We start from the raw sequence: 20,019 nt of genomic DNA, 5'->3' as shown, positions 1-20,019 counted from the left end.
TTTTCTTCAGATTGGTATAAAAGTGAAATATTTCACTTGTATTCTCGTGGTTCATGTTGTGATTTATTTTGAAAAAGATGACCTAATCATAAATAACGAGCTGAATAAAATTCCCAAACGGTGAAACAATTAAATAACAAAACAAGACTAAACTCCAAACGCGTTTATTGTAAAAACATCACAGCCGAGTAAAAGAAACACTTAAAATCAACTACACACAGTAACAGAGGTCAGGCACTTGGACAGAAATGGGGGGGGGGGGGACCTTCGAAATGGAGGGAAGAGAAAAACCAAAACACCTTGGAAGACAAATCTAAACTCTGCATGACGATGAGGACGAAGACCCGCAGGTAACATGTGTCCATGATTATTACACGCAGCGCAGGAATCACACGTAACACCGTGTAAAAGTGCTCGTCCATCTTTAACCCCCCCCGTAACCAACAGCAACGCTCCCTCACATCGCACACGTAACAGAAGACGTTATTAATAAAGTTTTATACATTTGTCGAGCTCGGCTTTCCTAAACACAGAATACAGAGCAACGATTTGACCGACAACGCGACAGTTTGTGCCCTGTTTTTGTTAATGAGTCTTTGTGCTAATAGCTACGGCCCCCCAGGAGGGAGGCAGAGTGCGAGGACGACTTAAAAAGGGGTGGATTCGCTCTGCCGGACCGACCAATCAGCGTCGAACATTTCACCTCATCACGTCTTTTTTTTTCCGTTGGAATCATCTGGCTGCGTTTTGTCGTTCTTCCCTCCCCAGCTGGTTTTTTGGGGGTGGAGGGGGGGGGGGGGGCGAAGGGGTCGCGTTGGCTTAACACGTCATGTAACATGTAACACGGGTTACATTCAAGCCCCCCCCCCCGAGCGCAGCCCACCGGTACAGAGACGAGGAAAAGAGACAAGAGAGGCGTCCTCGTCCTCTTGAGTGTGTGTGAGTGTGTGTGGGGGGGTCGGGGGGGGATTTGGGGGCCGCTGGTCGTCCTAATTGAACTGTTGATACAACTGACTTGTGCAGTAGAGTCGTTAAACGACCAGCGGGGCCCATTCGCTCGCCGTGCGTCCGTACTGGGGAGACAAAAAGGAGGAATTAACAAGCGAAACAGGTTTTATTGGATGTTTTGTGAAAGTTTATAAGATTCACCAAGATCACATTTCGAGTTCATTCGCCCTCCATCAAGTTAAATTAGGATCCACACAGAATCAGGCCTCAGTCAATGTGGGTGGTGCATCAACATGACACGCATGTCGTCACGTGTCGCTGCCACTTGGGGGCGCCGACCTGCAGGTTCCTCTGCAGCAGCGACAAGAAGCCCTGAACCTTCACGAGGAGGTGCTCCACCTTCACGAGGAGGCCCTGCACTCACCTGAATATCAGTGAGCTCTTTGTGGAACCTCTTGGCCAGGTCGGGACCGTTCTGCATGGTCGGGATCTCGTATTTCTGTGGGGGGGGAGATGTTCGAGACTTTTAGAATCAATGCTGTCTCCTGGAATTAGAGGCGGGGGGGAGTTGAACTCTGACCTTTTCCCCGTAGAGGAGGCTGCCGACTGGAGACACGACGCAGGCCGTCCCGGCCCCGAACACCTCCAGGATCTTCCCGGAGTCCAGAGCCCCCAGCAGCTCCTTCATGCCCATCGTCCGCTCTGTGACCTTGAACTCACCCTGAGAGACACACATGGTTAGGGGAGGGAGGGAGGGAGGGAGGGAGGGGGTTACTGGGTCCGTGGAGCTCTGTGTGGAGGACCTACCCAGGTCCTGGCCAGGTCCAGCAGCGACTGCCTGGTGACTCCTGGGAGAATGATGCCGTCCAGAGGGGGGGTCAGCAACTCTTTCTCTGGAGGAATACACAGTTTTATTAAACGTTTTTTTTGGGGTGGGGGGGGGCAGAAGGAACACAGAAAAGCTGAGGAGCACTTGGGGTCCCGACCTCCTTTCTCATTGGTCCAGTAGATGAAGAGGTTCATGGTCCCGACCTCGGTGATCTCCTCCTGCTCTCCGTACAGCCAGAGGACCTGCTGGCAGCCGCGCTTCACCGCCTCGTTCTGCACCGCTATCGTGGGCCCGTAGTTACTGCGGGGGGTGGGGGGGGGGGGTGGAGGGGGGGTAGGGGCAGCTTTAGTGCACGTCGGAGGATCAGAGAGGCTTCCGTTTGAAATACGATGACTTTTCAGAAACAATATTCAGGATTAGTTATTCTGTGGCATCATGAAAATGAACCTTTTGTAGAAGAGGAGTTTGGTTTAATCCTGAGACAGCGTCCTTGTCACACTTCCACCAGGCGGCACCGCCGAGCTGATCGACTCAACTTGTCCCGTTTGGCTTTTTTTTCACCTGGATCGACCTTCATCGACACCACTTTATATTAAAATAAACTAATGTAGCTATGAAGCCGCGAATACGAATCTAATGCTTGAAAAAAAGAACAAAACCTAAATGATGATGACCCTGTAATGTCCTCCCCGCCTCCCTGGGTTTGGTTGTGTAATCCCAGCGGGGGGATTAGAGGCCGTGTGGAGTGGAGATTAAACACTCGTCTAACCGGATTCTCCTCGTTGTATTTGCTTCCTGTCATCGATCCACCGGTTGGACGGGTCAAACTCTGGTTATCGCCCTGCTTTGACGGGACAAAGAGTCCGTCTTAAAGAAGCACTTTCTCTGCGCCGCGTGAGCACAAACAGACCGTAAAGCTGAATATCAAACGCAGACCGAGCACGTTAGAGACCTGCCGGTGTTATAAAGCTGATGGAACAACTCTAGAATACAACTGATGGATTCATGAGTCTTATTGTTTTTTTTATATTCTTCTGCAATATAATTTGCATTTTCGTATCATCTGATATGATTGAATCCCAAGAAACCAGATGAACTCCAGACATTAAACCACGTGCAGGTCATTAAACTCTCAGATGTCGGGAATCATTTTCCATGTGTGTTGATATCTGACAGCAGGGGGGGGGAGAAGCTCTGCGCTCCTTCGGTTTTTCTCTACTTAACACGAAACAGATATTGTGGTAAGCGGCGTTGACCCGACTGCAGATGAAAACTCAAGCCTCAGAATGTGGTTCTGCACAACAATGCTGCCGCTGACAACGGGTGGAGCACTTTTGATGATTCGAAGGGTAATTTAGGAGTCTGGCTTGTTTTGGCCCGCGGCCAGGAAGCGTCTTCCAATGACACGAACAAAACGCCTGGCGCGTTCTCACTCGCCCGGGCGGGCGGGGGAAAACAAACTCACCCTCCCATCTTGTAGGCCCCGACGCCGCCTTTCCACGCCCGGACAAACGAGGGGTCGGCCAGCAGGGAGACGGGGTTGAAGGAGCCCGTGGAGAAGTAAGGCCCCACGGGGCCCACGATGACGAAGATCATGGCTTCACTCGGGTGGGACACGCCGAGCGACGGCTGGGAGAAGACGGGGGGGAGGGGGGAGATGAGAGTTAGCAGGGGTCGGTACGGTAACCGGGCGTACCACAGATGACGGCGCTCACGTCGGTGCCGATGAAGGTGGGTCGGATGTAGAGGCTGGCGTCCTGAGAGAAGGGGACCCACTCCTGGTCGACCTCCACCAGCTTCTTGATGCACTCCAGCAGCTCCTCCTTCTCAAACAGCTGCGGAGGAAACAAGACGGGGACACCACCCCGGCATGAGTACACCACCCCGGCATGAGTACACCACCCCGGCATGAGTACACCACCCCGGCATGAGTACACCACCCCGGCATGAGTACACCAGCCCGGCATGAGTACACCACCCCGGCATGAGTACACCACCCCGGCATGAGTACACCACCCCGGCATGAGTACACCAGCCCGGCATGAGTACACCACCCCGGCATGAGTACACCACCCCGGCATGAGTACACCAGCCCGACATGAGTACACCAGCCCGACATGAGTACACCAGCCCGACATGAGTACACCACCCCGGCATGAGTACACCACCCCCGGCATGAGTACACCACCCCGGCATGAGTACACCACCCCCGGCATGAGTAGCACCATCGCAATCGCATCGGGGGTTCTCTGCGTAAACAAACGCTTCGCTTTCTCCGCGTGAAGCTCGCGGCGGCTGAGGACGGAGCTTCTTCGTGGTCCGTACGTTTAGTTGCAACTTGAGAGGGAAGTAACGGACAAATGCAAAAGGAAAGAATCCTTGGATTCGGTTTTTAAAGGGGAAGAACCACCGAATCAGCCAAATGAAGGAACACTTGAACGGAAGACAAGATGGTTGTCGCTTGCTGCTCGGAAAAGGTGAGGAGTTCAGCAGCCGTGTAGGACACGTGTTTGATATGAACATGTTCTTCCTTGTTCCCCGTCTCTGACTGGAAGTGGGCGCACGCGGGAGTTTCCCGGTGGCCTGACGAGCCGTCGAGTCTTGCATCACCAGCTTCAGGTTGCAGTGAATAAGAGCCGCCTCACACGACAGGACGCAGCAGCAAGCGAGAAAACCGGTGAACCAGTTATTGGCAAACAAAAATAAAGACATTGATGCTTTTGTTGCTCAAGATGCAGCGATGAATCTTTTTCCGGGGCGTGTGTGTGCGTGTGAGAAACTCCTGCCGGTTAAAGACGGGAAGAGTGTCATCATTTGGACTCACGGGGAGGCTGCTCCTCTCGGCGCTGCGATGCATCCTCGCCATGTTCAGCATGGGGCGGAACATCCGGATGTGGTTGTCCACTCCTCGGAAGGCCTTCATGCCTTCGAACAGCTGGGGCGAGGACACACACACACACACACACACACACACACAACAGCAGCCCGTCAAACCTCCACCGGCAGCACGAGGGCCCTTAATGAATGAATTCTGACCTGATAACGGACGCACTCACCTCGATGGAGTAGTGCAGGGCGGAGGTGGCCGGGTGCAGCGACAGGTTCTGGAAAGGTTTGATCCGAGGAGCCTCCCAGCCGGCCTTCGCCGACCAGTTGATGGTCAACATGTGGTCGGAGAACTGCTTGCCGAACACCAGGGTGGAGGGGTCGGGCTTCGGCTTGCACGCCGCGTTGCGTTCGATGACCAGATCCGACGCCTGAGGCGGAGACGGACAAGCGAGCCGGGGACAAAAAGAGAGACGTAGCCGGGACGAGAGCAGAGCGGGCGACGACAACAGGGATTGATTTTTATTCATTTATTAAAATCGGCGTTATTGACAGAGCTGGATTTTTAAAAAGCTAAAAAGTGAGCGGAGGCCGACTCGTCTGGTCGACTTGACACAATTATTTAAATTAGACTGAATTAAATGAATACAGACAGGAAGACAGCGAGGAAAACACAGAAAGGGAAAAGAAACTTTAAGTTCAAAGGTGAGTTAAAGTTTAGTCCCACTTTAGAGTCATGTGACCTCCTTCTCCCAGTAACAAGGCGCACCAGTAGGGCGTCGTCCCATCAGGGAGGGGGGGGTGAGTTTCCCTCATTACCTTAAAGGAACTGGCGTTCCGCAGCGAGCCGAAGGACAAAGGGAGAGCCGGGACGAGGCGTCCATGGAGTGCCTGCAGATCGAAAACACCACAATGCTACCGGTGATCTTTTGAAAGGTCAACGTTGTAGCGTGAAGACATTTCGTCTTCCCATAAGGCGACATTTCCCACAGCCTCAGGGAATACAAAGGGACACGGCGTCCTGACATTGTGTGTGTGTGTGTGTGTCCTGCCCCGAGGGTTCTGACAGCTAAAGAACCGGTGTAGGAAACAGTGGGCAGCAGCGCTGTAATGAAGGTGAGACATTGGTTTGCGGGGATCCTCTGTGCCGAAAGGAAACCAGTATTCGGTTTCTTATCAACAGAACACATGTGAAAACAAATCTAGGAATAGCGATGAAAGAATAAACTGTCAGCAGCTGCATTAAAGCTAAATTCCAACTTCTATCCACACTGCTAGGTTTGTGACATGCATGACATTTGTTCTCGATACATTGAAGACTGTGGATTCCAATGTAAGAAAAATCAGCATGTGATGCAGGACACCAGAGTAAAAACACTGACACGTGACACACTGTGGGACCTTAGTTATGCGGGTAAAAACAAACAGACTTACAGCCTTGAGCCCGTTAAAAACAGACCAATTAGAAAGAGTTAAGTGACTTATTTTGCATCGGTCGGATGTATGATAACAATAATCAGCTGGTTTGACAACAAACCTCCGCCGAACCCGCAGAAGGGGGTCAAAAAAAGTCCGTTTGGTTAACTTCTTTTTTTTTCCCTCAGAATTTGAAGTGAAACCAGCACATCTCATGTGTGCCGAATTGTTTATCTCACCCTGAACGTTTACACAACGTATTGATCTGATTAGTGAGAGGCCGTTGTTTTCACGCCGATGAACAAGACTGTTTTAATAGTCGGATTTCCGCACGCAGTTCGGTTCCGTGACCTCTGCGGCGCCGCGTCGCTTCGCTCTCCCCGGCGTCAGAGCCAAGAAAACCTACGTGACGTCACCGTGGGCTTTATCGATCGCGATCGGCGCCCTTATCGCCGATGTGCGTGAACCATTAACCCGGACAGTCGACGCAAACGCGCAATAAACAACCCGGACACGTCGGTCAGTGAACTCACCGTTCGGAGCGCTGCCATCTCCGCTGCGATGATGATACGCGATTATGTGCTCGTGTGGAAACGGAGACGCGGGTTCAAAGTCAACTTGGGTTCCGCTTTGAGACGTTTTTTGTTCGTCCGGCTTCTGTTGGATTGAGAAACCGCCCACGCGTGACTCACCGTCCCGGTCTATCGATCCTTTTAACGCTGTGTTTATTTTTCCGTTCGTTCGGGGTTAGTAAAATAAAAAATAAAACTGATTTAAACGGTTCACGAACACCCGAGTTGGAAAAAAATACAATAAATATAAATACATATTTTAATTATTTTTTAATAACTAGTTTCATACAATGACGTCATTGGGGGCGTGCCGAAGCGTACAATCCGATTGGCGGAGCAGCAGGCTCGCGGGGTGGGTTCATCAGGGGTCATGCTGGTGGAAGCTGATTGGCCGGTTCGGGGGGGAGCGGTTGTCCAGTTGAGTTGCAAAACGTGTAAAATAAACGACATTAATGAATGAAAACCGTGGACTATCCTTTTTTATTCACACTTAATATCTAATAACTATTTTTTATTTGGTCCCCCGAGTATTTAGATTGAAGAAGTTTAAAGAAGAGCTTTGCTTATTACTATTTTGTTTGTGTTACATTATAAAAGACAGAGGTCTTCAACAGGGGGTCCGCGACCCCCAAGGGGTCCGCAAAGGTACTGCAGGGGGGTCGCAAAATTTTTGGTTGATAAGACAATTTTTTTCCCAACAAATGTAAATGTCATCAGAATCAGAATTTTATTTATGGTCTTTAAATACACATAAACACGAATCCAACATATTGAAGCGAACGTCTAAATTGATGGAGAAGACGTTACCTGTCAGTGCGCAACACACACACTCAGCTTCCCTCAGCAGCTCTCAAGCTGGGCACCGGTTGACTGAGTGCTCCTTTCATCGTCGTATCAGCATGAATGATCAGATCGGTGATTAGATCGCCTTTATGCTCACGTCTAAAGAACGTGAAGCTCAAAAAATAAAAGATATCGGACCAAACTCCGTAGAATAGGGGGACCTTGGCTTGAAAAACGTTGAAGACCTCTGATATAAGACATTAAAACGTTTAGATTTTTATTTCCTGCTCAGGTGTTTTAATTTTTCAGTTGAACCGCTCCTCAGCGCTTTGTTCTCCATGTACAGAACTAAATAATATCTATTGACAAAGAGGGTTTTGTTATATTTATTAATCGGTTTATCTGGACACAAGCTAGTTCAACAGCCAAATTCCCCTCATGGGGGATCAATTACGGATTATGATACATCCTTAAAGCACAATAGCCCGAGTATGGTATTAGTGAATGTATAATCCACACTTAATTTGAAAACCGCTAAACAAGCAGTTCGACGACGATGAGTCCGTGGGGAACCAGGACAAGTCCTGTCAAGTTTAATAGTGCTGCACAATGCACATAGTCAATGTGCGAAGGTAAGACAATTAGAAAAACAGAGATACTGGACAAAACACATAGGAACACAAGATAAAAAAAGGTTTACAATAAAGAGAATAAGACCATACCGTATTATTAATATTCGGAAATCAAAGTTTAACCCTTTAACCAAACACATTGAACCTAAGCTTGCAAAGATAAGACGTGTATAAGAGGCTGTTGTGGCGAACAATCACATGACTGAGGACCCTGTAAACATGTAGAATCTCTTGAGATGGCGCAGAGGCCGTGACTCGTCCCTTGGGTGCTCGGGGGGGGAGGCGACGGTCAGGAGGGGATCTGACTCTTGATGCCGTAGTTGAGCTCTGCTCCTCCGCTGAGCAGCAGGTCGATCCCGGTGCAGAAAGTGGCGTCCGCGGCCAGGTACAAGGCGGCCAGTCCGGACTCCCCCTCGGTCCCCATGCGCCCCAGCAGCTGTGTGAGTGGACGACACGTCAGCGCTCGCGGGCTTTTTATGAGGCTCCATCACTGGAGGAAAGCGGCTTGGCGGCTCTCAGACAATTGCAAAATAAAACAAGTACTTTGGAATCAGAAAAGGTGACAATCCCACACATTTCCCGCTCAGAGGAGGAACCCGGTCGGTTCCACAGGCAGAACTTGCCTGATGGGTTTCTCCTGTTTTGATGGCGGCAGCAGCATCGGGTGTTTGTCCTGCTAGTTCCTCCCACAGCGGCGTCAGCACGTTGCCTGGAGAGATGCTGCAACACAACGGCACACAGCGGCATCACATCAAAGTTCGGGTTCATTCAAGGATTCAGGTGTACCAGAAAGGACAGAGGGATTGTTGCAGAAACTGTTCTGATCGGAGACTCTTATGTGGAAAAGAGACCCTCATATCGATTAAATTAAAAGTATGTCATATTTCCCAATTTGGAAAGAGATGAAAATATTTCAAATCATAAAAATACTTTATCTGGATCTCGAGGCTCTTGGCTTCATATAGCGATGCCTTTGAAAGGTCACGACCCTGAGGTTGGGAACCACTGGATCTAACTAACTAAAGCAGCAACATTAGCTTTCTACTTCTACATTGTGAAGCTTGTGAAGATTATGCAAAACAAAAAAAAAATCACCTGTAATAATCCAACATGTCTAGAAATCTATTTTTTTTTTTTTTGGCTTTAAGACCTTATGAAAACTCGACATTAAAGATGGGAGTCGTCGTGTCTCCTGTTGCAGCCTTTGTAGACGCAGCAGCTGACCGGAAGTAGAACAGAGCCGTTGCCCGGGCAACGGAACGGCAACAAAAAGCCTCCCGCTGGTCTCACCAGTTCACTCTCACGTTGTGGACACTCTCGTCCACGGCCATCGCCTTAGTCATGGAGATGATCGCCCCCTGGTGGAGAAAAGAGCACATGGCGTACATTCTCCCTCCCGCTTAACCTGTGATTGAAGGTAATTACGTCATCCGCAGCTGGAGCGATGATCTCACCTTGGTGGCCACGTACGGGGCGGCGTGCTTTTGACCGATGGTCGCCACCAGACTGGACACGTTGATGATGTTTCCATGACGCTGACGTAGATACGGCAGCGCGTACTGAGGAGACAGAGAGAGAGACCTCCTACGTCACTTGGACAGGTTGCTGAATTTTAAAAAAACAAAGTGAATACGCTGCCTTTTTGACTCGATTTACAGACGTGGATCTAAATTAAAAGCGAGCAATTTTATTTTTTAAACGTTGGATACATAAAACAAACCCGAAAATAAATAAATGGATGAATGAAACAATCAAGTAAGACAACAGAATTTACCTCCGATCAGACGCATTCAGATTAAGGTTTTTTACAATGCACCCTCATTTACTGCCATGCTGTGTCGTCGTTTTATGATTATCATCAAAAATAAATACATGTCGGGATCACATTTCACAATTCAATTTCTTCTAAGAGTTTAATCCTTACATGATATTGTCATTTTTAGATGTCGCACACCGGCGGGAAGACGTTACCTTAGAAGCCAAGAAGTAGCTGACGACGTTCAGATTCAGCAGGTCCCGGAACTCCTGCGCCGTGACATCATCGGTGGGTTTGTGAGGAGGGTCTGCAGACCAACAGATACCGAGAGAGATCCAATTGAGCACGAACGCGTCATCGTCATCACCATCACGGAGTCTGCCGGAGGAGGGAGGATCAAAAAAAGACTCACGCCACCCCGCGTTGTTGACCAGGCAGTCCACGTGTCCGTGACGCGCCACCGTGACGTCAATCAGCCTCTGTGAGGAGACACGCAACACCAGTTATACGTATATACATCACAGGTCATTTAGCTGACGCTTTTAGCCTTTTGCTATTTTCTCAATATTGGGAACACGACCCCCCCAAAGAATGCGTGGTTAGGCCCTTGGTATACAACATCCCGTCCCCAGAGCAACCTGCAGAACTGGTTCAGACGAAGGCTTCCGGGGCTGAGGGAGTTCCTGTCGCTCCAGTTTTAGCGGACAGAAAAGGGTAAAACAACAATAAAATGACACTTTTGTTTGACTTAATGGAAGTTTTGGGCTGAAAGACGGGAGACACTTTTAGCCACGGGTCATGTGATCGGGCCAATAACAAGAAACAGCGTTAATGTCGCACAATACCTTGATGTCATCCTCTTTGGAGATGTCGCATGTGACAAATTTGCACGAGCCAGGTCCTGTTTTGTTTAGCTCCGCCTCCAGAGCCTCACCTGCCGCACCTGGGATGTACGAGTTATTGTTGTCAATGAAGTGTGTGTTTAAGCTTTAAATGTATTTCAGTACAACTCCAATTCAGACCTTCTTGTACCTGTACTGTATGCTTACACCTGCAATTGCTAATTTATGTAAAAATGCATTGAATGTTTTATACATGAGATAACTCTGGAACAAAACTGATTCTACTTAATAAGTACTTTAGTACTACTTTGAATGTAGTATTTTTAGAATTCTGTTTTGAATACGTGCATTTCATATTTACTCGAAACAATCCGAATGTAAAGTTCACTGACCTCCTCTTGCACAAAACACCACTTTGGCTCCATTCTCCACTGAAAAGAAAAGACCCAAGATGTTCAGGTTGGTAATTCACCAAATACGCATGCGCACTATAAATGAGAATAATTACCAAACACTTTGACGATCCCTCTCCCGATCCCTTTGGATCCCCCGGTCACGATGACAACTCTGTCGGGGTATCGGAGCGACATTTCGGGTTCTGCTTCTGCTTCTGAACGCGATCTTTGAACGCCTCAACTGTGCGCGACCCGTGACACACCACGTGACCGAGACCAGGAAGCGTCCGGCGCGCGCTCTTCCTCTTCAGTTCGTCGAACCGTCGCCGCAATTCAAACCGCAATTCGGCCGCGCATCACGCGGTATCGCGCTGCTGCCTTCAGGGGCTGTTGGTAGTGTTGGAAATCACAACGTTCACTCAAAAGCGGCCAATAAAGTTGGAAAATTAGTCACTGAATTGTGCACTTTTACACACTGGAATTCCTCCCATGAAACCTTTTGTTGCTGCTAAGGAAAGACATGCGTTTAAATTACTTGATAACTTGGCAATAAAACCAGATCAAAACTCACAACAACAAACAATAACAATTGTTGTGATGAGTTCTGAATTATTTATGCTCTTATACAGTGACGCCTGGGCAATAGAGGACCATGGGCCCCCCATGAGCCCCCCGAGCCACAAAAAAAATAAAACAATAAAGCAAATGTTGTTTTGTGTCTTTCTGTTGTCATTTTCACTTCCCTCTGCGTGTGTTTGTGTCTCTTTGGGTTGTTCTTCTTCTGTTTGGGTTGTCGAGTGACTCGTTATTACTTTGTGGTCATTTTGAGCCTCTTCCACGTCGTTACGTTTCTCTTCAAACGGCGTGTAGGAGTTGAAGGCGAGGGAGGCCCCTGACGCTTGGGGCCCCTGAACCTGTCACGCGGCTTCAGCGTAAACTTAATGACGGGTCTAAAATAGCCACAGATGTCCTGATTTATATTTAATTCACAACGACAACTGCAATTGCAGGTCAAGCTCATTTGCCACGTTTTTAAATTGGTGGACAATTCTTCGCCAGCCTCCATCAAGTGGCCGATTGGATAGATTTATACCATGAAAACACAGCTTTGTGCCTCCAAAGTCCTGCTTATAATATTTAAACGTAATAGTTTTGGCCTTTGCCATGTGAGTGTACAGTTCCATGTGCACACATGAGTGCAAATATGTGCAGTATGTTTAAGAGCGAGTGAGAGGTTAACAGGCTGACATTTTCAGGACGGGTAGAGTTGTCGGGGGCAGATAAGAAGTGTCTGTAGGGGGGGGGGTGGGGGCTCGAGGGGTGGGCAGCGGTGCTTTTTGGATCGGGAGCGGGGTCCGGGATTGAATTTCGGCCCGACAGCATTCCCCCCGGGGAGCGAACCCGAGCGTGAGAGCGAGCTCAAGTGAAGGCCGCGAGTGACCTACAAACAAGCGTGACCATCCGAGCTGCAGATTAACGCCGCAGCAGCACCCCGAGGGAGCCACGCCGCTCCCCCCGACACCCCCTCCGACCCCCCCCACCCCCACCCGCCTCCGAGGAGAGAGACCGAGCGGGTGCAGAGGGGAAAGGTCAGACGGAAAGGCACCCCGAGGTGGAGGTGCGGTCGGACGGAGACATGGTCAACCTGTGCAGGCGTCGTTAGCTCTGAATCGGGGGCTCTGGCGGAAGGAGGATTCTACTGGGAGAACTGGACATGCTAAACTGGTGATGAGCACGAGGCCGACCGCATGTGTGGAGCTTTTTGCACGGAGCGCCTGCTTGATGTTATTTACCCCTCGGAATATAGTGGGAGACGTACGTAAATCTTCTAATTAATGTAAAGAACATGGGGACATTTTCATAGCAATTCTGTCTTCTGTGTTCTGTTTAAATGGTTTAAATAGTTTGGGTGTTTTGACTTTGTTTGGTTAAAATCAATTTGCTCGTTACACAATTCAGCCAAACATAATAAATTGTAACGTGACCTCAAGATGTTTTGTTTTCTGTTGTCCAGAACAATTGTGCCGTTGAATTCACAGAGAAAGAAGAAAAAGAGGTGAGATTTGGAAGTTCTAGCTGGTGAAAATGTGTTTGTGTTTGTTGTTTTATGACCAAACGTAACAACACAGTGTATTTTATTTTACACATATAATCTTTGTGTGTCTTTCTTTTGGCTTTTATCTACCGATGTTTCCCTGCTGTGTTCTCTTGTTCACAGAGCGAAGACACGAGGAAAGTAAGTCAACAAACCCAAGAAAGAAAGTGATGGATCATCAGGACAAAGGAGGAGGCACAGGAGGAGGAGGAGGAGGAGGAGGAGGAGGGCAGACTAACGAGAACGAGAAGGCCGAGGACGTCGTCGATGAAGAGAAGTGGACCAAAGACAAGAACAACAAGCTGGAGAAGGAAATCGGCGGGAAGGAGCCCGGCAGGGGGGCCGCCAAGGAGAAGCGCCGCTGCCCCTGGAGGAGCGGCTGGGCCCTGGCCGAGCGCCTGGCCATCAACGTGTCGGGGATGCGCTACGAGACCCAGCTCCGCACCCTGGCCCAGTTCCCCGACTCGCTGCTGGGCGACCCCGGCCGGCGCCTGCGCTACTTCGACCCCGTGCGCAACGAGCTCTTCCTGGACCGGAGCCGCGTCTGCTTCGACGCCATCCTCTACTTCTACCAGTCCGGCGGGAGGCTGCGCCGGCCCGCTAACGTGCCGCTGGACATGTTCCTGGAGGAGCTGCGCTTCTACGAGCTCGGGGAGGAGACCATCGACCGCTACAAAGCGGAGGAGGGCTTCTCCAAGGAGGAGGAGAGGCCTTTACCCACCAATGACTTGCAGCGGCGCCTCTGGATGCTGTTCGAGTACCCGGAGTCCTCCGGCGGAGCTCGGATCATCGCCATCATCAGCGTCATGGTCATCGTGCTCTCCATTCTCATCTTCTGCCTGGAGACGCTGCCTGAGTTCAGGCTTGAGAAGGAACAGAGGGAGGTGAGGACGGGCTGCACGGTGCTGAGGTAGCTGACGGGGTGCAAAGAGATTCACTGTGAGAGAGCGGTGAGGTCAACGTAGAAGGACAACAGGCTGAATATAGAAGCAGAACAAAAGGATTAGAAATATCAAAGTTAAGAGTTCTTTCCTGAGATTATTCAAGACTGGACATTAGATCTGATCCTAGCTGACTTAGCCAAAGGAGACGAGGAGGGATGTTAAAGATCAAGGTGAGGAAAGCCTGAGTAGGACGGGTCGGAGGTTTCACGTCGTGCAGAGGAACTGCCTCGTCGGCCACTCGGGGCCGACTGCCAGAAGCAACAAGCGCATTCAGGCCAGAGTGGACACTCCGACGTGGTGGAGCAGGGAGACAGTGTGGAACGAGTTAGAGGTAAAAAAAAAAAAAAAAAAAAAGGCCCGTGAAGTGAAAGCAAGGAAAGGAGACGACCTTGTCTCACGTTACCCCTTGGAGAGCCAAAGGGGCTAAATATAGAGGGAAGGACATCAACACATAAACCAATGTCTGTATTAATACCCGCTGTGACTCACAGGCTGCAAACTGAAAACAGCATGGAAAAGAGACTTTTTGATGACCGCCGCTAAACCAAATTAGCCTCGCGTACACTCCAGTGGCCCGGAGGCGAGGTTCGAATTCTGGAGGTTCGGACGGCAGAAGTGACACCGCTGCCGCGCTAGCATTTACAAACCCCCCCCCCCAACACTGCTCTGTTACTCCTATACATATAAGGATGTATGTGAAGTGAGCAGAGCTGCTTTGAAACGCTACACAAACAACACAAAACCCGCGTGAATGTTGTTGTTGTGACGAGCGGTGTGCCGTTTAATTGGAGAAAGGTCCCCAAATTTTAAGATCATTCTCATACAATTTAGGTGAATGTGAATGGGTTCCCCTGCCGGTAAACACCGTTAGCTCTGTCAGCACTCACTTGAGTTGCACTGTTAGCGGCGTTGGCATTGCTATCAGTTCTTCGACATACCTGTTCGGTTAGCCTACTTCAATCCGTGACTCCGGCCTTCCCACTACCTTTATTTTGATGGGAATGTTTCGTTGGGACCACTAATGACACATCATTACAAAATATATAAAATATATTAGCACATGTGGCGTCGGGGACAATGTGCGCTTCGAGGTCGCCGGCAGCTGGGAGTAACCATATCTAACTTGTTCAAAGACACTAATGCCCAACCATTTCAGACCTGCACCTACTTCCCAGAAAAAAAACACGCAGCCCGTTAAACCAAGTGTCGGATGCCGCCGCTCTCGTGTCTGAGGCCGTAACGCAACCCAGCGTCACATGAACTCCAGGTTTTTTTTTGTGTGTGTGTGTGTGTGTGTGTTTATATATAGAGAAACCGATTTATATCAGAGGAAAAATAAAGCCGGTGGAGTGAAAATGGAGAGGAGGGGAAAGTTAGCACCGTATCACTGATCTCACTGGCTCGATCAGACCTGGTGACAGGTGTCCTACTCCGAATGTGCTGAGGACAAACTTTGTGAATAACTGCGTCTTCTCACCGATCCGCCGTCCGCTGTTTCCATTCCTGTAAACATTGTCGCCATGGAGACACTTAGTACTTAAGCAACCCCTTTACTCTCATGTTTCCCAACGCAACAACACACGAGAGAATATAAATATATCTACATATATATATAGATATGTACATCTATATATATATATATATCATTTGCTTTATTGGTTTAATCTGAAAACACTTTTCTGTCATTTTTTTTGTCTCTCAGCAATTCACCACCATGCCTCACCCCACCATAGCGAACGAAACCATCTCGGTCCCGCCCGGCTTCAACCCCTTCCAGGACCCCTTCTTCATCGTGGAGACCATCTGCATCATCTGGTTCTCCTTCGAACTCATCGTGCGCTTAATCTGCGCTCCGAGCAAGGTGCACTTCTTCAAAGACGTCATGAACACCATCGACTTCTTCGCCATCATTCCCTACTTCGTTACCCTGGGCACGGAGATGGCCAAGGACAAGGGCGCGCCGCCCTCCGTGTCCCTGGCCCTCATCAGGGTCATCAGGCTGGTGAGGGTCTTCAGGATCTTCAAGCTGTCTCGCCACTCCAAGGGCCTCCAGATCCTGGGCCAGACGCTGAAGGCCAGCCTCAGAGAGCTCGCCCTGCTCATCTTCTTCCTGTTCATCGGCGTCATCCTCTTCTCCAGCGCCGCCTACTTTGCGGAGGTGGACAGCAAAGACACGGCGTTCACCAGCATCCCCGGGGCCTTCTGGTGGGCCGTGGTGACCATGACGACAGTGGGCTACGGGGACATGTACCCGGAGACGGTCGGGGGGAAGCTGGTGGGCTCCATGTGCGCCATCGCCGGCGTGCTCACCATCTCGCTGCCGGTGCCCGTCATCGTGTCCAACTTCAGCTACTTCTACCACCGCGAGAACGAGTGCGAGGAGACGACGCAGTACAAGCACGTGTCCACGTTGCTGTGGGACGGGGAGGACGACGGAGAGGGGGAACGCGAGGAAGGGGCGGACGAGGAGCTCGAACACACGGGGGACTACGCCCCCCTGTACGGGCCGGACGGCGGCGGCGGCGGCGGCATCTGCCCGCCGCTCAACGGTTCCCTCCTGGTGGGGCTTTGTGCCGGACAGGAAGCCGCCGGGCGGAGAGGGACAAACTTCTACCTCAACGAAACTCTGGTCACTCAGGTTTAACGGCGAGGCAGTCGGACGTTTAACGGAGGGGAGGGCGGAGACCGGAACGTGAACACAAGAGACTTGATACCAGATCGACCATGTTGGATTTGAGGTTTTTGCTTGGTTTTTATTTCACTCGTTGTTTACGGGAAACATCTGTTTTTCTCAATGAATAAATGTAACGTGATCTCTTCTGTCCAGCTCAAGGAAAAAAAACACCTGGTGCACAATGAAAAAGATAAAAAATGTTTTTGAGTGAGGAGACTTTTTGCTTGTTCTGGGCAATAACAATGGCATTTATTAGAAAAATGATAATAAAGATTTTAGGTATTACGTGATTTTACATTTACATAATTCTATCATTTCCTTTAACGTTTCCTGAATATACGTAGGTTTAGTAGGTTAAGTTAACATTTATTTATTCTACATATATTATCGGAAGCTGTATTCTCCACATGCATGTGGACAGTTTTTCATGTTCAGTTGTGTTGACTGAAACACTACCTCGGTTACACTGGCAAATGGTAAAAAATGATACTTATACTATATAGTTTGTTTTCTAAGAAACTTCATTTTTGTTTGAAAAGCACGCTAAACATATTTTCCCATTGTGCAGCAGAAGGACAAAGATTATTTAAGGAATCTGAACATGTTTGTAAAAGCGTGGTTAATCACCCGTGAGTTGCTCGTGCGACTTGATCGTCGCTGTACAGGTGTCAAATGTAAAAATGAAAATCCCTGCAACGACAGATGGCACTTCTGCAGAAATGTGACCATGTAAAGCCAGCGTGCAGTAAACACACGGCTCAGCGAAGTGATCTCCTGCGGGAGCGAACTGCACGGCGCCGCGGTGGTGTCGGCGATGTAATCCGCGACCGGTAAATTGCTCATCGGCGCGGACAGAGTTCATGTCGGCGGTCATGGTTACATACGGCGACGTAATGGATACGGCTGACATTTCTAACCAGCGGAGCCATGGCGAGGCCTCGCTTGTCACGGGGACGCCTTCCCCCTCGTTAACCTGCCTAAAAGCGCAGATGCGTTTGAGCTGTAGATATGCGTGTGGTTTCCCTCGTTCATCGGCTGACCTTTGATCCCAAATCACACGAAGATGAAGGCCTTAAAAAACACTTTTAATATGCTGTTCAGTTTTTATATTTTTGATTTCGCTACTATGAGACATTCTTTGTTGAACTTAACTAACTATAAAAGGTCAAATATTTCATTAAAAGAATGAAATGTTTTAATGAATCCCGCTGCAGGAATCTTCAAACCCAGAAAGGAATCGGCATCTTTGCACTTCCTGTTTCCGGTGAATGTATATTTGTTATTAGCTTTGGGTTTTTGAGTACTGAAATAAAGTCTGTGGTTCACAAGAGCTTTGTACAGTTTTGTTCAACAATTTAAAACACGGCTGCTCACTAAGAGCTGAACCAGATGTTGTCCATGTTTCATGTTATTGGGAAGTTCAGAAACTGCCGTTAGCTAACGCTAGATAACGTTAGCTAACACTGGCTAACGTTTTGCCTCGGCAGATTGTATTCGCTCCTCCGAAAAGTGGTGTTTATCTGTGAACATTATCAACCAATAATATAAAAATACAACAGAAAAATCATGATGGCTTTTTTTCTTATTTTTTTCCCGTTTTCAATTGTCCACGAGGACTTTTTCAGACCAGCTCTGCAAAGTAATTTACAGGTGTCTCGGTCTCCCTGTGAGAAACTCGATAGAAGAGAAACTGTCATTTTAATTCATGTATGATCAAATATTTGATCCAAATCATTCACCAATCATCAAAAACAACTAGCATGACAGGCAGCGAATAAATAAAGGGCATTTTGCTGGATTTTTAGAGTTTTTCCCAAATTCTTGATACAATTTAAAAAAAAGATTTTGCAAACCCTGAATCTGAGATACTTTTATGCGCTGTTTGCGCAATATTATGCGCCGATGTCGTGTGATCCGCAATACAACCCTTAAGACAGATGTGGCTGTGCATGTTTAAACCCGAATGTCTTCCTTCATTTAATAAAGATCACATGCTCATCGCTCAGGTCGTGGATTCGTGATTTACTTCCACGCGCTCGGATCCCAACAACGAGGCGTCGTCACTCAGTGCAGAAAGGATGCTGCGACGCGCAGGGGCCCCGTGCGATGAGCGATCCCGCCTCTAGATGTCAGACTGTGTTTTAAAAACCGGGACGTCCCGTCTCGCTGCCGCTGGATTTCATTGAACTGATAACGAGCAAAATGATCACGTCAATTCACGCCATGTCATCCGCATGTTATGTTATGTTGTTTTTATTCCCTGTTACTGAAAAAGGCAAGAAAAAAAGAAAAAAGGCTTTGTATTATTGTACCAAACTGGAAGCAGATGAAAGTTGACGTGATTCAATCTGGTGTCTGACATTCCAGCCAATTCTACATAATGCATCACCGGGGACATTTGGGGATTTCCTTTTGGCGTTTAGTGTGGGTTTTTGGAATAATTCAATATGAGCTCCTTTTAATAACTATTTAATCATCTTTGTTGCCAAAATACACAGACCTAAGGAGAAAAATGTCCTCATTGGAACTCACACGGCTGTAACAGCATGACTTCATCCATCATGTCACACCAGACTTTCAATGTGACGCCATGGCAACACCTTCTCACACCCAATTTTAACAAATACTGACGCTTTAGTGGTCCTAGACTTCACGACCCCAGTGACGCTTTTTTCTCAGTAGACGCTCAACAAATGGCGCCTTTTTTTCTTCTTACTTTTGAAACAACTTGCTTCCCAGGAAATTTAGCCGTCAAATGAATCTAATTCCATGACTTATTTGGTTTGACGTTCATTCAAAATATCATTGATCAATAAGCGTTTTTTGGGTCTTAATAATAACAACTAAAGAATATATTTGAAACGAGCTGAAGTGTTTCGGAGGAGATGATGTTCATAACCTCAACACACACACACACACACACACACACTCCTCACTACGCTGTGATTAAATTCCTGACCCCCCCTCAGATGGTATGACATCCTCGCGTCGTGTGCCAGAGTCATCAGACGGATTAGTGTCCGAAAAACATCCTCATCACAAATTTAGAATTTCCCGACAAACCTCGACACCCCCCTTTTTTTTTCTTCATTCAGATCCTCATTGACCTGCAGCATCTCACCTTTGACCCCCCTCTCCCTCCCTCCCTCCCCCATTACTCTGCCGAACCTCGACTCTGACGTCAGCCCCGGTTGCGATTACCCAGGGTGCCCTTATGCTGTCTGGGAAGAATGAAAAAGGGATTGACGTCTTTCTGGCCATCTGCCGCCCCCCCCCCCCACTCCTCTCCCATCCCTCACCCTCTCCC

General features: G+C 48.7%; 3 protein-coding genes across 4 annotated transcripts; 1 reads left to right on the top strand and 2 right to left on the bottom strand.

Annotated features, from left to right (window-relative positions):
* Window positions 1–148: 148 nt before the first annotated feature.
* bcat2 (branched chain amino-acid transaminase 2, mitochondrial) lies at window positions 149–6,839 on the bottom strand. The gene is made up of 11 exons (XM_040190319.2): window positions 6,553–6,839; window positions 5,423–5,494; window positions 4,834–5,034; window positions 4,602–4,712; window positions 3,493–3,612; window positions 3,243–3,406; window positions 1,935–2,077; window positions 1,756–1,841; window positions 1,529–1,669; window positions 1,373–1,447; window positions 149–1,073 (listed from the first exon to the last, which is right to left on the bottom strand). Exons 1-11 carry the CDS (start codon window positions 6,568–6,570, stop codon window positions 1,032–1,034), a joined length of 1,173 nt encoding a protein of 390 aa, XP_040046253.1. The 5' UTR covers window positions 6,571–6,839; the 3' UTR covers window positions 149–1,031.
* Window positions 6,840–7,935: 1,096 nt separating this feature from the next.
* Window positions 7,936–11,352, bottom strand: hsd17b14 (hydroxysteroid (17-beta) dehydrogenase 14). The gene is made up of 9 exons (XM_040190322.2): window positions 11,113–11,352; window positions 10,997–11,035; window positions 10,608–10,705; window positions 10,175–10,241; window positions 9,978–10,069; window positions 9,461–9,565; window positions 9,297–9,364; window positions 8,630–8,726; window positions 7,936–8,442 (listed from the first exon to the last, which is right to left on the bottom strand). Exons 1-9 carry the CDS (start codon window positions 11,192–11,194, stop codon window positions 8,296–8,298), a joined length of 795 nt encoding a protein of 264 aa, XP_040046256.1. The 5' UTR covers window positions 11,195–11,352; the 3' UTR covers window positions 7,936–8,295.
* Window positions 11,353–12,408: 1,056 nt separating this feature from the next.
* On the top strand, window positions 12,409–18,279 carry kcna7 (potassium voltage-gated channel, shaker-related subfamily, member 7). Of its 2 annotated transcripts, none has more exons than XM_040191929.2 (4): window positions 12,409–12,724; window positions 13,014–13,055; window positions 13,218–13,978; window positions 15,741–18,279. In XM_040191929.2, the coding sequence occupies exons 3-4, from the start codon at window positions 13,265–13,267 to the stop codon at window positions 16,680–16,682; spliced, it is 1,656 nt and encodes a 551-aa protein (XP_040047863.2). In that variant the 5' UTR covers window positions 12,409–12,724; window positions 13,014–13,055; window positions 13,218–13,264; the 3' UTR covers window positions 16,683–18,279. The 2 variants fall into 2 exon arrangements, with proteins under 2 accessions (XP_040047863.2, XP_040047864.2); XM_040191930.2 differs by having other exon boundaries at window positions 12,592–12,814.
* The last annotated feature ends 1,740 nt before the right edge of the window (window positions 18,280–20,019 follow it).

The sequence above is a fragment of the Gasterosteus aculeatus genome, chromosome 11 (genome assembly GCF_964276395.1).
Source record: "Gasterosteus aculeatus chromosome 11, fGasAcu3.hap1.1, whole genome shotgun sequence".
NCBI lineage: Eukaryota > Metazoa > Chordata > Actinopteri > Perciformes > Gasterosteidae > Gasterosteus > Gasterosteus aculeatus.
Note: the sequence above shows the minus strand (reverse complement) of the source record. Positions and strands in the feature narration are given on the sequence as shown.

Excerpts from the sequence above, each read along its gene's own strand:
- bcat2 (XM_040190319.2), bottom strand. Across the intron at positions 3,613-4,601 it reads CCGAGAGGAGCAGCCTCCCC|CTGTTTGAGAAGGAGGAGCT; the intron begins GTGAGTCCAAAT and ends TTTCCTCCGCAG. Across the intron at positions 1,074-1,372 it reads AAGAGCTCACTGATATTCAG|TACGGACGCACGGCGAGCGA; the intron begins GTGAGTGCAGGG and ends TTGTCTCCCCAG.
- hsd17b14 (XM_040190322.2), bottom strand. The coding sequence starts at position 11,194 with ATGTCGCTCCGATACCCCGACAGAGTTGTCATCGTGACCGGGGGATCC. Across the intron at positions 10,706-10,996 it reads GGTGTTTTGTGCAAGAGGAG|GTGCGGCAGGTGAGGCTCTG; the intron begins GTCAGTGAACTT and ends CGTACATCCCAG. Across the intron at positions 10,070-10,174 it reads GGTCAACAACGCGGGGTGGC|ACCCTCCTCACAAACCCACC; the intron begins GTGAGTCTTTTT and ends GTTGGTCTGCAG.
- kcna7 (XM_040191929.2), top strand. The coding sequence starts at position 13,265 with ATGGATCATCAGGACAAAGGAGGAGGCACAGGAGGAGGAGGAGGAGGA. Across the intron at positions 13,979-15,740 it reads TTGAGAAGGAACAGAGGGAG|CAATTCACCACCATGCCTCA; the intron begins GTGAGGACGGGC and ends TTTGTCTCTCAG.